We start from the raw sequence: 13,647 nt of genomic DNA, 5'->3' as shown, positions 1-13,647 counted from the left end.
ATTTTGATTTTTCTTTTACAGTACCATTTGATATTAAAGTGTCTTTTATATAAAACACCTCAAATATTTACTTCTATTTCTGGGCTTTAACACAACTTAACTTTTAAAACAATTTCACAGGAGTTTTATTTTATAAATAAATGTTTCTCCAAATTCAAAGTTTAGTTTTATAAATAAATGTTTCTCCAAGTTTAAAGTTTAGTTTTATAAATAAATGTTTCTCCAAGTTCAAAGTTTAGTTTTATAAATAAATGTTTCTCCAAGTTCAAAGTTTTATAAACAAATGTTTCTTCTAGTTTTTAACTGAGTTCAGATGATTTTTTTATTATGGATTTCCATGACAAATTTAAAATCAACTCTTGGTAATGTTCACAGCCCAAATAGAAAGTTATATATGCTGACCGTAACGTTTTTTATGCCAGACTTCAAAAAAATACATTTACAATATTTGAACAAATTCTCAGCGATCAATAAGCTTACTATTTTAAACATATTTATTTTTAAAAACGTAATTGCATAGTTGTTAGGAGACTACCTATTCACAGTTTCTTGAGCACATTTTATGTAAAAACTTTTTTTGACCATTTGAACAAATACTCGGCGATAAATAAGCTTCATAAATGTTTTTTCCATCATTCTCTTAACTTTTTATATCTAAAATTTAAACTGAACAATCTTTCTTTGTTAGATGATTCAATTTTATCATTAATAAATTTTTAACAGTTAAAAGATGACTTTTAAAATGGTGTATTTCATGGGTTGTTTTTATTTTTAAAAAAATAACTTGTTTTAATAATTGATTAAAAATTGAAAAAATTTGCATCAACTGATCATAAACAAACCATATATAAATTATATTAATAAACAAATAATTTTTATAAATAAAAAAAATATATACTTTAAATCATTCTTTTGTGAAGTAGGGTATTGTGCAACATAATAACATGCATAAATCAAGGATTATCTTTTTCTGGATATTTCCCAAATATCAGATATTTTTATCAACTTTTAGTTTTTCCGGATACCCCAAAATGTTTTACGTACATTTAAGTTTAGGTATATATTTTTGTAATATATTTGGTTTTTAAGATTTTTTATTTATCACTCGTACAAAACTAAGAAAAGTTTGAATAAAAGAATTAGAAACAACTCAGCTAAAAGCAAAATTGAGAGGAAAATATATTTCCGATATTTTACCTAAACAATTTTCCGGACTTTTAAAATATGGTCTGGATGATCTATCATATATTACTTATTCAGAAACCTTATTTTGGTTTGTTTATCATATTGCTTGTTATTATATTGTTAATGATAAAACAATTATTTTTTAACGTTTCAGAAACAATTTGTGGTAAAAAATTTTAAATGTAAATGAGGAATACTTTTTGGTTTCAAATATTTCAAAGTACTTGGTGCTATTAGCAATCATGTTTAACAAAGCATTGGACTTGAACTTGCTTAATAGTGTTTGTATTGTTTATAATCATACTTATAAAATAAATGTCATATTGAGTAATAGCATTTAGATTTATTAGGTTTATCAACAATTTGTACATTTTATAATAAGTAGATCTAATAGTCTGAATAATAAAGTTTAAAACCTGAATAATCAATTTTAAAACCTGATTAGTCAAGTATAACATATTTTATTGTAATAGCAAAAACTTTAATTTAAATTATGTTTAGCGATAATTGCTAATAAACCAATTATATTTAGCGATAATTGCTAATAAAGCTTTTCGAAGCAACTTATAAAGCTTTTTTTTAAAGGTATGATCGATCAAGTTTAACTGTTCTTGGTACTGTTGGAGAACCCATTAATCCAGAAGCTTGGTTATGGTATTATAATGTGGTTGGTGAAGAAAGATGCTATATTGTTGACACATTTTGGCAAACAGAGACTGTAAGCTATATATAATTATATTGAATTTTACTTTATAAAAAATGTATCCATGAAAATAAAATAAAAATTAAATTCTGTTATTTAAACTCATTGCCAGTGCGCTAAATTTTAACTACAATTTTTCTACAATCTACTAATGTTGCCATTTTCAAGCAAAAAAACCTTGTCTTTCTCAAAAAAATTTACAAGACTGTATGGTATTCTGTATAGTATTCTGTAAGAAATACAAAGACAGTCATCAGAAGATTTGAAGTTATTTAAACAACAGAGTTCAACAATTTTAATATATTGATTAAATACCTTTTATTAATATACATTGTGAGAAATTTAAATCTTGGCATTTACTCAGTTTAGTTAGTCTAAGTATATAGTATTCAATAACAAAGCAATAACTAAAAATTGCTTTTGTTTTTTTGACAAGTTAAACAAATTAAAATAATTCTATGAATTTTTGATGAGTTTTATTAAAAGAACCTGCAAAATGTATTTGACAGGTACTATACATTTGCTGCGTCCCCTTTGTTTTTAATAAACCAGTTTTTAAGCTTTCAGCAATAAAAATTTCCTTGTTTTTTTGTTATTGATTCTAAATATAAAAATTGATTGTCTTTTATAACAAATACTTTAACAGATACTAATATGTACATTAGAACTATTAATAAAGGAAAGATTAGTGTACCTAGTTCTGAGGTTTTTTTTTATAAAAACTCAGAACTTTATAAAGTAGCCATACATGATGTTAGGTAGCCCAATGGCACAGCATATACCAGGGAATTCCCAATGCGTTTAAAATTCTCAAAATTCAATGATTTTTTATTTTATTTAAAATAGGACAATTGCAAATAAAATTACTATTATTTTGTAGAAAAGTAACAATAAATATTACCAATATTGCAAAATTGCTGTAAAGTATATATTCCTGGCTAACACCCTGCAATGTTCTGAGCTTTTTAAAAAAACTAAAAACTCTGGTAAACTTTTTATTTTCCATTTGTCTATCTGCAAATAGAGCAAATGTCTTGTGTACATTGTGAATGTGGTTTCAAATAACTTATAACTTTTTTCAAACTTTACACAATTTTATATTCCATTCCTCACTTAAAAATTTTTTAAGAATTTAAGAATAATTTAAAAAAAAAATGGGTTTAAAGTCATTTTTAAAAAAGGATAAATTTTGATATCTATTAAATCTATTAGTTTTTAAAATGAATTCATTCCTAACAATGCTGTGTAAGTCATTATTAGCAGTATATTCACAGTGGTTAGAATATTTGCTTTATAAACAAGAATGCCAGAGTTCCACATGAGCTCAAGAAATATTATGCGTTATTAGTAAGAAATGCATAATTTTCATATTTAAATACTCTTCCGTGGTGCTCTGTGACAAGACCGTAAGGACTTCTTGGAGCATCTAAAGCAGTAATAATAAAAAAAAAAGCAAGAAAATGCTTGTCAGAAGACTTGCAAACGTTTGAGTAATAAAAAACTAGATAAAAGTTTTTTAAGTGTGACAACAATTTCAGTAAAAGAATACAACTTCTTAACATTATGCCAAAATTCAGTTTTTGGTTAAAGGAATAAAAAATAAAAGCTTGCTTGAGCAGTAACCATGGTACTGTAGTAAATGGTAGCTTACTTGAGCAGTAACCATGGTATGTAGGGAAAAAATTTTTTAGGAAAAAAAAGTTTAACCTTATGAAGACGGGACAGTGCCGCTCAAGCTCAGAAGCCAGAGCAGGTCTAACTACATTCGTTTTTTGGAGTGAATAAGAAACGGGAGTAAGAAAATGTCAAACAAAGGCAACTTTAGCAGATGCTGATTTTGAAATCAATTTGATATAATTTTCATGAGAGATCAGTTATAAAAATTATTTGAGAAGAGTAGAGAAGACTATATTCGTTTTCACAGGAAAGGGTGCGATCACACGCAAATATATGACCAGGCAAATAATATTTTGCTTTGAAGATTTGACAACAGCTATTTCAAAAAACATTTTAAAAACGCACTGAATGAAAAATGATCTTAATTATATCTTAGAGAATTAAATGACATTGAAACTTTTATCTTTACTAATGTTTTTATATTAGCAAAATGCATTAAAATAAAATAACGATGATAATGGTTTTTGTTTAAAGTATTTTTAAAAGTTATATATATTTATATTTATATTTATATTTATATATATATATATATATATATATATATATATATATATATATATATATATATATATTTTAACTTATATATAAGTATGCATTTTTTACAATAAACATTAAAATATAATTTTTTTTTTTTTTCTATAAATGATGAATTTTATATAAGAATCATTAAAGTTTAATAAACTTAATAAGGTAAAAAAAAATTATCTTTTAAAAGTTACAAATGTTTTGAAAACTGTTACAATTAAATAAGATCTTTAATGCTTTTATATTGAAACACTTTTTAATGAAGTATTATATAAATGTATGTATTTATTTATATATGTGTATTTTTTTATGATTTTGAATCAAATTAAAAAAAAAAAAAAAATGTTTATAAATATAATGTTAATGTATAAATGTTTATACAAAAAATGAAAGGGTTTTACTCTAGTGTGTTTATATGGAAACTTATATTTTTAAATTAGTAAAAAGAAAACACTGCAATTTAAATAAAGTGCGAATTTTTTTTAAACAATCATTAGAAGTAATTGTTTCTTTATTTTAAGGGTTTCTTATAATATTATATAAACATTAGTACAGATAAAAGATTCAAAATTTATTATTCCAAACAAAATTAAAGAACTTTTAATAATAAACTGCGTTTAAGTAATATTTTTGTTTTTTGTGTTTTAGTCAAGTTTTTTTATTTTCTTTTTCAATAAGATTTCTTTTCTTTTTTTAAATAAAGTTTTTTATTATTTAAGTCTAGGTTTTTGAATTTTGAAATTGTGTTAAAAGCCGTGGTCAAATTTTCAAAACATGATATTATTTACACGTCCATATAATGGCGTGTGATCGCAGGCCTTCCTGTGAAAGTCTACTATCAGAAAATTTGCCATTTGTCATATAGGAATATCAATATTGCAATAATCATTTGCAATAAACAACTGAGTTATGTTTTAGTTTTTAGTTTAGAAAGTACTACTATTATATTATATAATTATTGCATATTAAATTAAAAATTGCTTCATTTGCTTAAAGTAAATTTTTTATTAACTGTTTGTAGGCTTAATTAAAATCATAAACTTAATATAATAAATTTTCAAAGAGAAGTTTTAATATAATAAAATTAATATAATATATAATATAATAAAAAAAAATATAATAAATAATAGTTGATATAATAAAAGTTCAAAGAGAAGTTTCAAAGAGAAGTCAAAAGAAAACTAAAGAAGTATTAATTTTAGGTATTTACACCCTGAACTGTTTGGATATTTACACCCTGAGTCTTTTAAATTTATCTTATTGAAAATAATTACTTTTCTAACATTAATTTTATTTAAGAGATAAAATTTATTTTATTATTTTACGGTTTTTATTCTGCAATCAATTTTGTTATTGAAAATGTATTCAACTAAAGAAATTAGCTCTAAGTTTTATCAAAATTACTAAAAGAAATTTGTATATTTTTAGATTTATAACTTAGTTAGAAGTTATAAATTTAAGTTAGAGAAGTTTTAGATGCTATTCGTTATACATGTGGTAAATATTTAAAGAAAAGAGATAAAAAGTTCTCTATTGAAGGTTCGGTAAAGATTTGGGAAGCCTACAAAAAATATTTTAGATACCCGATGGAGACCATGAGAAACCCTAAGCTCTTCATTACTGTTGTGAGCATTGTAAGAAGACACTTGATGGGTAGGTAGTCGTTAGGTAGTAGTTACTTAGAGGTAAAAAAATATCATTAAAGTTATGCAATCCATCCAGGGATATGGACCTGACAAAGCCCGATGCAAAATTGTTTATCTCTAGAATGAAGCAGTGGAACTCAGTTAAAGGAGAGATGCATGTTGCTAGTCAGAAAAAACCATACGAACTTTTTCTATAGTTTTTACTCTCAGGGATGGCTTTTACCATAATGTACTCAAGCTGTTTGAGGCAATCCAGCAACTAGTGATAGAGCTGTCTATAAAGGATAGAGCATAGAACTATCTATAAAGTACCCTTGCAGAATGCTCTTAAAACATTTTCTGCTAGACTCTCAACTGGATAAATTCATGGACAAAATAGGCAATTACTTCCAAGAACAAGTTGATTGGTTCCACTAAGATAGTGCAGAGGTACTGAGGCTGTTGCAATGAGAAGGACTATATCTGTACCTAATGCAAGAGTGCAACTTCAACTACAACCATAAATACAGAAAATCCAATCATTTTGATGTTTTTATTGTAAAACAATTGAGCTTTTAATCATTTTCTTTTATATTTTTATTTCACAATCTTTTACAATCTAAATATCTTTTATGTTGATTTAGTATTATAAATTTGAAATAAACTGAAAAATAAAATAAAAATTTGAATAATTTTCTAATTTTTTTTTTTTTTTTAAGTGTTTTTAAATTTTGAAAATATGGACAATTAATCTCTTAGTTGGACAAATTACTAACAGGTTTCATATTTATAATTTGATTAATTAAAAAAAAAAGTATTTTAAAAGTCCACCACCAAAAATTATGAAGTAGTTCTTACATAAATGATGTATAATGTATAAATATTTAAACATGTCTTCTCATATTTGTTATTTTTTATCTTTATTATTTTATCAAATTTTTTAATACAATGTATAATTTTTTACTTTAAAGGTTAGTTTTTTTTTGTCATAAAATTGGGTGCTTATTACAATCTACAACCTCTAATACTTAAATTTATTTTGTTTTAGGGAGGTCATATGATCACAGGATTGCCCGGAGTAACTCCTATGAAACCAGGATCAGCTGTAAGCTTTTTAATACTTGGATCTATAAATTAAAAATAAGCTTTATATATGTATGTATGTATATATATATGTATATATATATATATATATATATATATATATATATATATATATATATATATATATATATATACATACAAATTTCAAAAATATGTTATAATATATGTTTTATGATTATGTAACTTAGTTGTTCCAAGATTATAGTTGTGAGTTATAAATGTTTACAATCACCCCCACACACCCAAGTGTTACCACAAAAAAAAGTTTTTATTTTATTTATATTTTGGTATTTTTGAACATAGAGTTTACCGTTTTTTGGTGTGGTGCCAGCTATTGTTGACGAAGAAGGGAAAGAATATGAAAAAACAATCGTAGATCATGGTTTTTTAGTAAGCAATCTTTTTTTTTAAATAAGTTCATTGTTAGTTAATTTACTTTAAAATAAATTTTGTAATCTAAAAAAAATTAAAATAAAGTTTGAAATCTTTTTTATTTCTAACAATATTTTTAAGTTAAAAGAGTAATACACTAATAAATAATTTAACAGTATATATCAGCGCTCAAAATAATTAATTTTTTATTCTGTTTTTCTTATTGTAAAAGTTTGACTTGCAATTATTATTTTCATATTTGTTTTGTTTTCATACCAAAATTGATTTGTAAGATAAAATTATCATTTTTTCGGTCACCGATCATTGATCGTTGACCAAAAAAATAGCCGATCATTGATCATTGACCGTTATTTTGAGCGTTGATATTAAATATAATTTCATGACCATATAATTTTGGATTGATATTAAAGGTTTTCAAGCAACCCTGGCCTGGTATGATGCGCACATTATACAACAATCATTCAAGATATGAAAGTGCTTACTTTGAACGCTTTAAAGGTTATTACTGTGCAGGCGATGGTAAGATTAGAGATTTGATTTTGTCTAATAACGCACGGAAAAAAGTTGTTAACTTTTACCAAATAAAATTTAGGGTGCAATCGAGATGAAGACAGCTACTATTGGATTACAGGTCGAATTGATGATCTAATGAATGTATCTGGTCATTTATTAAGCACTGCACAAATTGAAAGTGCGCTGATTGAACATTCTTCAGTAGCTGAAGCTGCAGTTGTTGGATTTAACCACAGTATTAAAGGAACAGGAATTTATTGCTTTGTAACCCCTAAAAATGTATTTTTTGCTATTTTATACACTTTTGTTTTGCTTGTTTCGGTGTTAAATCTTGTTTTTTATTCGTAAATACATTTTACAGTGGTTCTTTTTTTTTTAAAGGGAATTCGTTTTTGTGATGCTCTCGTATCAGAGTTAAACGAAAAAGGTACGGAATTTGTTGAACATAAAACTATTTGTTTTTTGGAATATAACTTTTTAATTTGCTTCATTTAAGAAGGTTTGTAAAGTAAGTACTTCTTTTTCATATTAACATAATTTAGTTCGTGCTCGGATTGGACCAATTGCTACGCCAGATTTTATCCAGTGCGCTCCAGGTTTGCCCAAGACTCGTTCGGGTAAAATAATGCGACGTATATTACGTAAAATTGCAGATGGTGACCGTGACGTTGGAGATACAACAACTTTAGCGGACCCAAACGTGGTCGAGGAACTTTTTAAGAATAAACCTAATTAACGAGCACTTTTTTATCAGTTTTTTTTTAGGACATTTTGAACTTAGAAATAAAGGTTCTTTTAGAGTAGGAAAATATGAAATGTATTTTTTTATTTTTATTTATGCTTTCTATCGTTTTTCACTACAAGAATTTTTAGCATTTTTTAAATTATTTTTTGACTTACCAATTCAATGTAAAATCTGTTTGAAGTTAACTAGGTAACTAGGTTTGTATGTTTTGTGAAGTTTAGAATACTTTTTCATTTTTAAACAAATATATTTATGAAGTTTTTTATTTTCTGTTTGTCATATTAGGCAATGCATTTGATTAAAAAAAACCGAAGGTTTTAAAACATTTAAATATATATACATTTTCAAATTACATTCTTTATAATAAAAATGTCATGTGGGCCTTCTAGAGTCTCAAAAAATAAAAAAGTTAAATTATAAAAATAATAAAAGTTTCCCAACTTACTCCACCATGGAATAAGTTTTTGCAAACTATTAACATGATTATTAATTCATTAATAAATGCAAAATTTATAGAAATTATTTTACTTTTTATTTTGGTAACAACCTTAACTCTTCGTATCGCGAGATTTTTTTTAACGATTTACCAGGTTTTGCATCCATTTAAAACAAACATGTCATCCATTTGAAACAACCATGACATTCATTTAAAACATCGTGACAATTAATTAAAACAGTCGTGATTTTTAATTAAAACATTTAACGCATGCGCAATCTCAACGTTCTATATTATTCAAAAAAAAATATTTATATATTTATTTATAAAATATTATTTAAATTTATTTTTATTAACATTATATTCATTTATTTTAATTTTAAATGGATGCAAACCCGATACATATACAGGGTTTTGCATCAATTTAAAACAAATATGATATTCATTTAAAATTAAAATAAATTCCATTAAATTAAAATAAACGAATATAATATTAATAAAAATAGATTTAAATAATATTAAATAAATAAAAGTAAAAACTTTTTTAATATAGAATGTTTAGTTTACGCATGCGTTAAATGTTTTAATTGAAAATAGTGATCGACCGAACGCGAAATTTGAGCCAAAACCGAAAGTACCGAAATTTCGGTTCAGTGAAGCCGAAACCGAAATTTGTAAAAGAATGTTTAAAAACCTTAACCTTTTATGATCACCGAATTATGATCACGTAATAATTGAAGTATTTTCTCTGTGGAATACATTTTTTTCTTCCTGTTTTCTGGCAAAAGTTTGTTTCTTTCACTTGAAAGAATGTTTCCAGCAGTTAAAAACAACCTTTTTACTTCGGTAGATGTTGGTGGAGGTCTAAAGAATCTCTTTGCTACTTTTGCCAAACCAAACTTTGCTTTTAATGTTGTTTTTTAATATAAATCTATGAAACTTCAGACCTTCGGAGTTTGAATCAATTTTTGAGATAATGTCAACCCAACCAGGCATTGCAAATTGCAACATTTCAGCCCTCTGCCGTTTTGTTCTGGTGTCAAATAAGGGTATTGTTCTTTTTTTAATTATAATAGACTCAACTTGATCTGAAGTTGGTATATTTTCAGGACTGCCGGTAGTTATGAGTATTGCTTTTTCAGTTAGGAGATTTTTTAGAGTAAACGACTTCTTAAATGTGATGAAAGTCCGCTAAGTGATTGAAGTTTTGGATTGTGGGATCCACGAGATATTTTCAAATTGCAGATGTTGCAAGTTCCGTATTTGAAATCACTAGCTGCCACGGTAAAATGATTCCTTAAACCAGTTTTTTATCGATTATTTTCTATTGTAAAATTTTAGTACTGAGAAACTTTTGATAAAACTATTGGTTTGGGTTGCTTTGCTTAAATGTTAATTCATTTTAAGAATGATTTGAGATTAGCAACTTAAAACTATTATATAACGTGATTTCAAATAAAATTTCTACAATTATTATAATTAAAAATTGATTTACTAACAAACGATTACAATTAGGAAATCGTCATGATTCCACTCTAAATTAAAACTTTAAAAAAATCTTATAAGAGTTTCGGTTCATTTCGGTTGCGGTTTGAACCGAAATTTCGGCCGAAACAGGAAAAGTAAAAAAATTGTTGAAGCAGAAATTTCGGTTTCGGTTTCTGTCGAAATTTCGGCCGAAGCCAAAAGTTTCCGTTCATTAATTAAAAATCACGATTGTTTTAAGCGATTGTCACGATGCACAGTGGTTGTTTTTATAGTATTTTATTTCCCCTAAGTACACAATATTGGGCGTATGTATTAAAATAAGATTCACAATTCTTATGAGATTAATTTTTTTTGTTGCTATGGATACCTTACTTTGCATAGCATAGCAACAACATATTTTCGGTAGTTGTTTGTAATTCAATTACTGACACTAACAGTAATTTTATTACTTTTAATTTTATTTACTAACATTTGTAGTAACTTAATTATTAACAAGAATTAGTACCCTACGCGGCATATATATATTATAATATTAAACTTTTAAATACAAAATATTTGTTAGAAGAATTGTTTAGATATGGTTTTATTAAACTTTGACATTCATAATTTTCTCCAAAAGAACAATCTTAGTATTTCAAAACAAAATATTACTGAAGAAATTTGTTCAGTCAAAAATTGCTGAATTTAAAGACGTTGATTTTAGGCAAGCTGTTCAACGATTTGTTGACTTGCATAAAAAAAAGTGGAAATCTGCAGGCTATACTGTCAAAAATTTTGGGTTAATGAACAAAAAATTGGGTTAATAAACACTTAGTTGTCAGTAAAAGACAATAAACCAACTGCAAGTAGACGTGGTCAAAAACCAGTTACATTTGATAATAGTTATACTAAAACTAAAAAATAGTGTGCATCTGGTATACTTGAATCTCATTCATCCAATGAATTATTTTTTGCTGCTAGTAAATAACTAAGAGATGAATCTATTTTTATTGCTGCCAAGGACGTTTTAAATATTTCAAACACAGATAAAGCAAGTAATTATTTGGCAGACAAAGCACTGGCTTTAATAATTGATGCCAGCCTGACAAAAGCTTCATATAAATTGATTAAAAGCGAAGCCTTGGAGAAAGAATATAACTTACAATGCAAATATAACTTAAAAAGAATATAACCGCTTACAATGAGGTCAGGGATGCAATATTGAAATGTTGTTCTGAAAATATAACAGTTTGGCTTCAGTTCATTTAAAAGATTTAATGATTCATACTTTACAAAGAATCTGTGCACTTCAGGAACCTGTGCTGAGGCACTCAATATTGAACGACAAAGCAATAAAAGCAATGACACTCACGTGTAAGGTTTTGATGATGCTACTGGCCAAAGCATTTATAAAAATATCAAAACCTTTTATTCAGATTTTACATTATCTTGGTAACACTCTCTTCAGGATATGAAATAGACTGATTATTGTTTTGACACTGTTAAATTATATGTGTCCCTTTATCCATGATATTACATGGCTCAATCAGTTCATAAAGCATTGATACATGGGCATCACATAAATAAAAGCCGTACATTATTCATCGAACTTATATCAGAAGGAAGCTCAAGAGGCTAGAAATAAACAGTTCAAATCTTATCGCAAAAATTTCAGCCGAAAAACAGACAGTAGAACAACAAATACTGATCAAATCAATAGACTCCTAGTTTCCAGTGATTCTGTTATTTCATCACTGCTTTAATCAACATCACACCTAACAAATCATAAAACATTTCCTTCAGATGTTTTACAATTATCTAAACAATCTTCAAACGATATTATTTTTTCATAATTTTTTTGGTAAAATATTATGTTGACAATGTTTTCTTCCACAATTTTTTGTTTTTATTATTGCTAAACCATTATTTATCTAAATACTTAATTGTTATTCAATACATGTGGGTAGAAAATCCAATAAAATTTATTCAAAAATCAATTTACTCCTTTGTAACTAAGGAAAGTATCTGATAACTAAGCAATATAAGTATCCATAGCAACTGAATAATAAAAATTTATCTTTTTTATTAGAAATGTGATCTCATATTGAACTCATGCCAAATTTAGAGAATATAGCATTCGTAAAATATCTGCAAATACCAAAAATAGGTTGTTGCTAAGCACAAGAAAGGTATAGCAACAAAATAAAAAATTTTACCTTCATAAAAAGCGCAGACTTGATATTAGTACTCATGCTAATTTTAGTGAATATAGCCCTATTATTAAATTAGTTATGAATTTTGTCCAGTAAAATTGAATTCTGGCCCACTGTGCGATGTCTTTAATGAATGTCATGGTTGTTTAAATGGATGTCATGTTTGTTTTAAATGGATACAAAACCCGGTAGTTTTTCCGAACTCTAAAAGATTATTAAATGAAGTTAAAAACCTGTCGAAGAGTTTAAAATTAGTAATAAAAAATATTTTATAAACTCGTTTCCTCACATTCGGAGTGGGGGAGCACACTTTTTTTTTTAGATATTTTTGTTCCCAGGCTCTAATCACCGCGACTTTTTGCAAAACTCTCTCATTTGACGTTAGTACAAACGTGCTTGAGTTTGCAGTTTGTAAAATTTTTGAAAGTGTTATATTTTAAACATCATGCCTGGTGCATTAGCTGCTAATAAATATTTGCTAACGCTTTAGTATTGAACTATTAATGTAAAATTAATAAATTAGTATTTAGTGTAATATATATTATATTATTAAATTTTAAAAAGTTCTTATTGCTATTATTGAATGTAAATTATATTTCAATAAAAAATTTTGAATGTAAAAACATATTGAATGCAAAAAAAGTGTAAATTATGTTTATTTTTTATTTAAGATTTAATAACAAATCGAATCTTTCAATATATTTTTTATTTTAGAATATTATATATGGTTTTAAAAAAGTAAAGAGATAGTAAAACATATCATTTATGACACATATTTCATTAAAATTCAGTTTTTTAAAAATATAACATACATTTCAGTGTATTATATATTTAAAAAAGTAATCTTTTTTATGAGAGCGGTGTAAACAGAGCCTTTGCTAGACTACCCCACGCCCCAATGGGGAAAAGGAGCAGCAAATTTAGGGGGCTTTTTTCGCAAATAAAAAGTTTTTTTTTTTTTTTTTTATGTAGTACCTAGAGAAAGATTTTTAAGGAGTTTAGGGCCTTGCTGACAGGTTGTTTTTTTGAAGGGAAAGGGTGGGTGGGGGGAAGGGCTCCGA

The 13,647-nt window shown here is 26.1% G+C and overlaps 1 protein-coding gene across 1 annotated transcript in view; it reads left to right on the top strand.

The window, feature by feature from the left end:
* LOC100211402 (acetyl-coenzyme A synthetase, cytoplasmic) overlaps nt 1-8,735 on the top strand; it is a 58,879-nt gene extending 50,144 nt beyond the window's left edge. The window contains exons 9-15 of the mRNA XM_065813993.1: nt 1,771-1,903; nt 6,764-6,820; nt 7,123-7,209; nt 7,623-7,731; nt 7,805-8,004; nt 8,107-8,152; nt 8,268-8,735. Of these exons, the coding sequence (XP_065670065.1) occupies nt 1,771-1,903; nt 6,764-6,820; nt 7,123-7,209; nt 7,623-7,731; nt 7,805-8,004; nt 8,107-8,152; nt 8,268-8,461 (826 nt within the window). The 3' untranslated portion in view covers nt 8,462-8,735. The remainder of the gene's footprint in view (nt 1-1,770; nt 1,904-6,763; nt 6,821-7,122; nt 7,210-7,622; nt 7,732-7,804; nt 8,005-8,106; nt 8,153-8,267) is intronic.
* The last annotated feature ends 4,912 nt before the right edge of the window (nt 8,736-13,647 follow it).

The sequence above is a fragment of the Hydra vulgaris genome, chromosome 12 (assembly GCF_038396675.1).
Source record: "Hydra vulgaris chromosome 12, alternate assembly HydraT2T_AEP".
Taxonomy (NCBI): domain Eukaryota; kingdom Metazoa; phylum Cnidaria; class Hydrozoa; order Anthoathecata; family Hydridae; genus Hydra; species Hydra vulgaris.
This window is presented reverse-complemented; position numbering and strand designations above follow the sequence as displayed.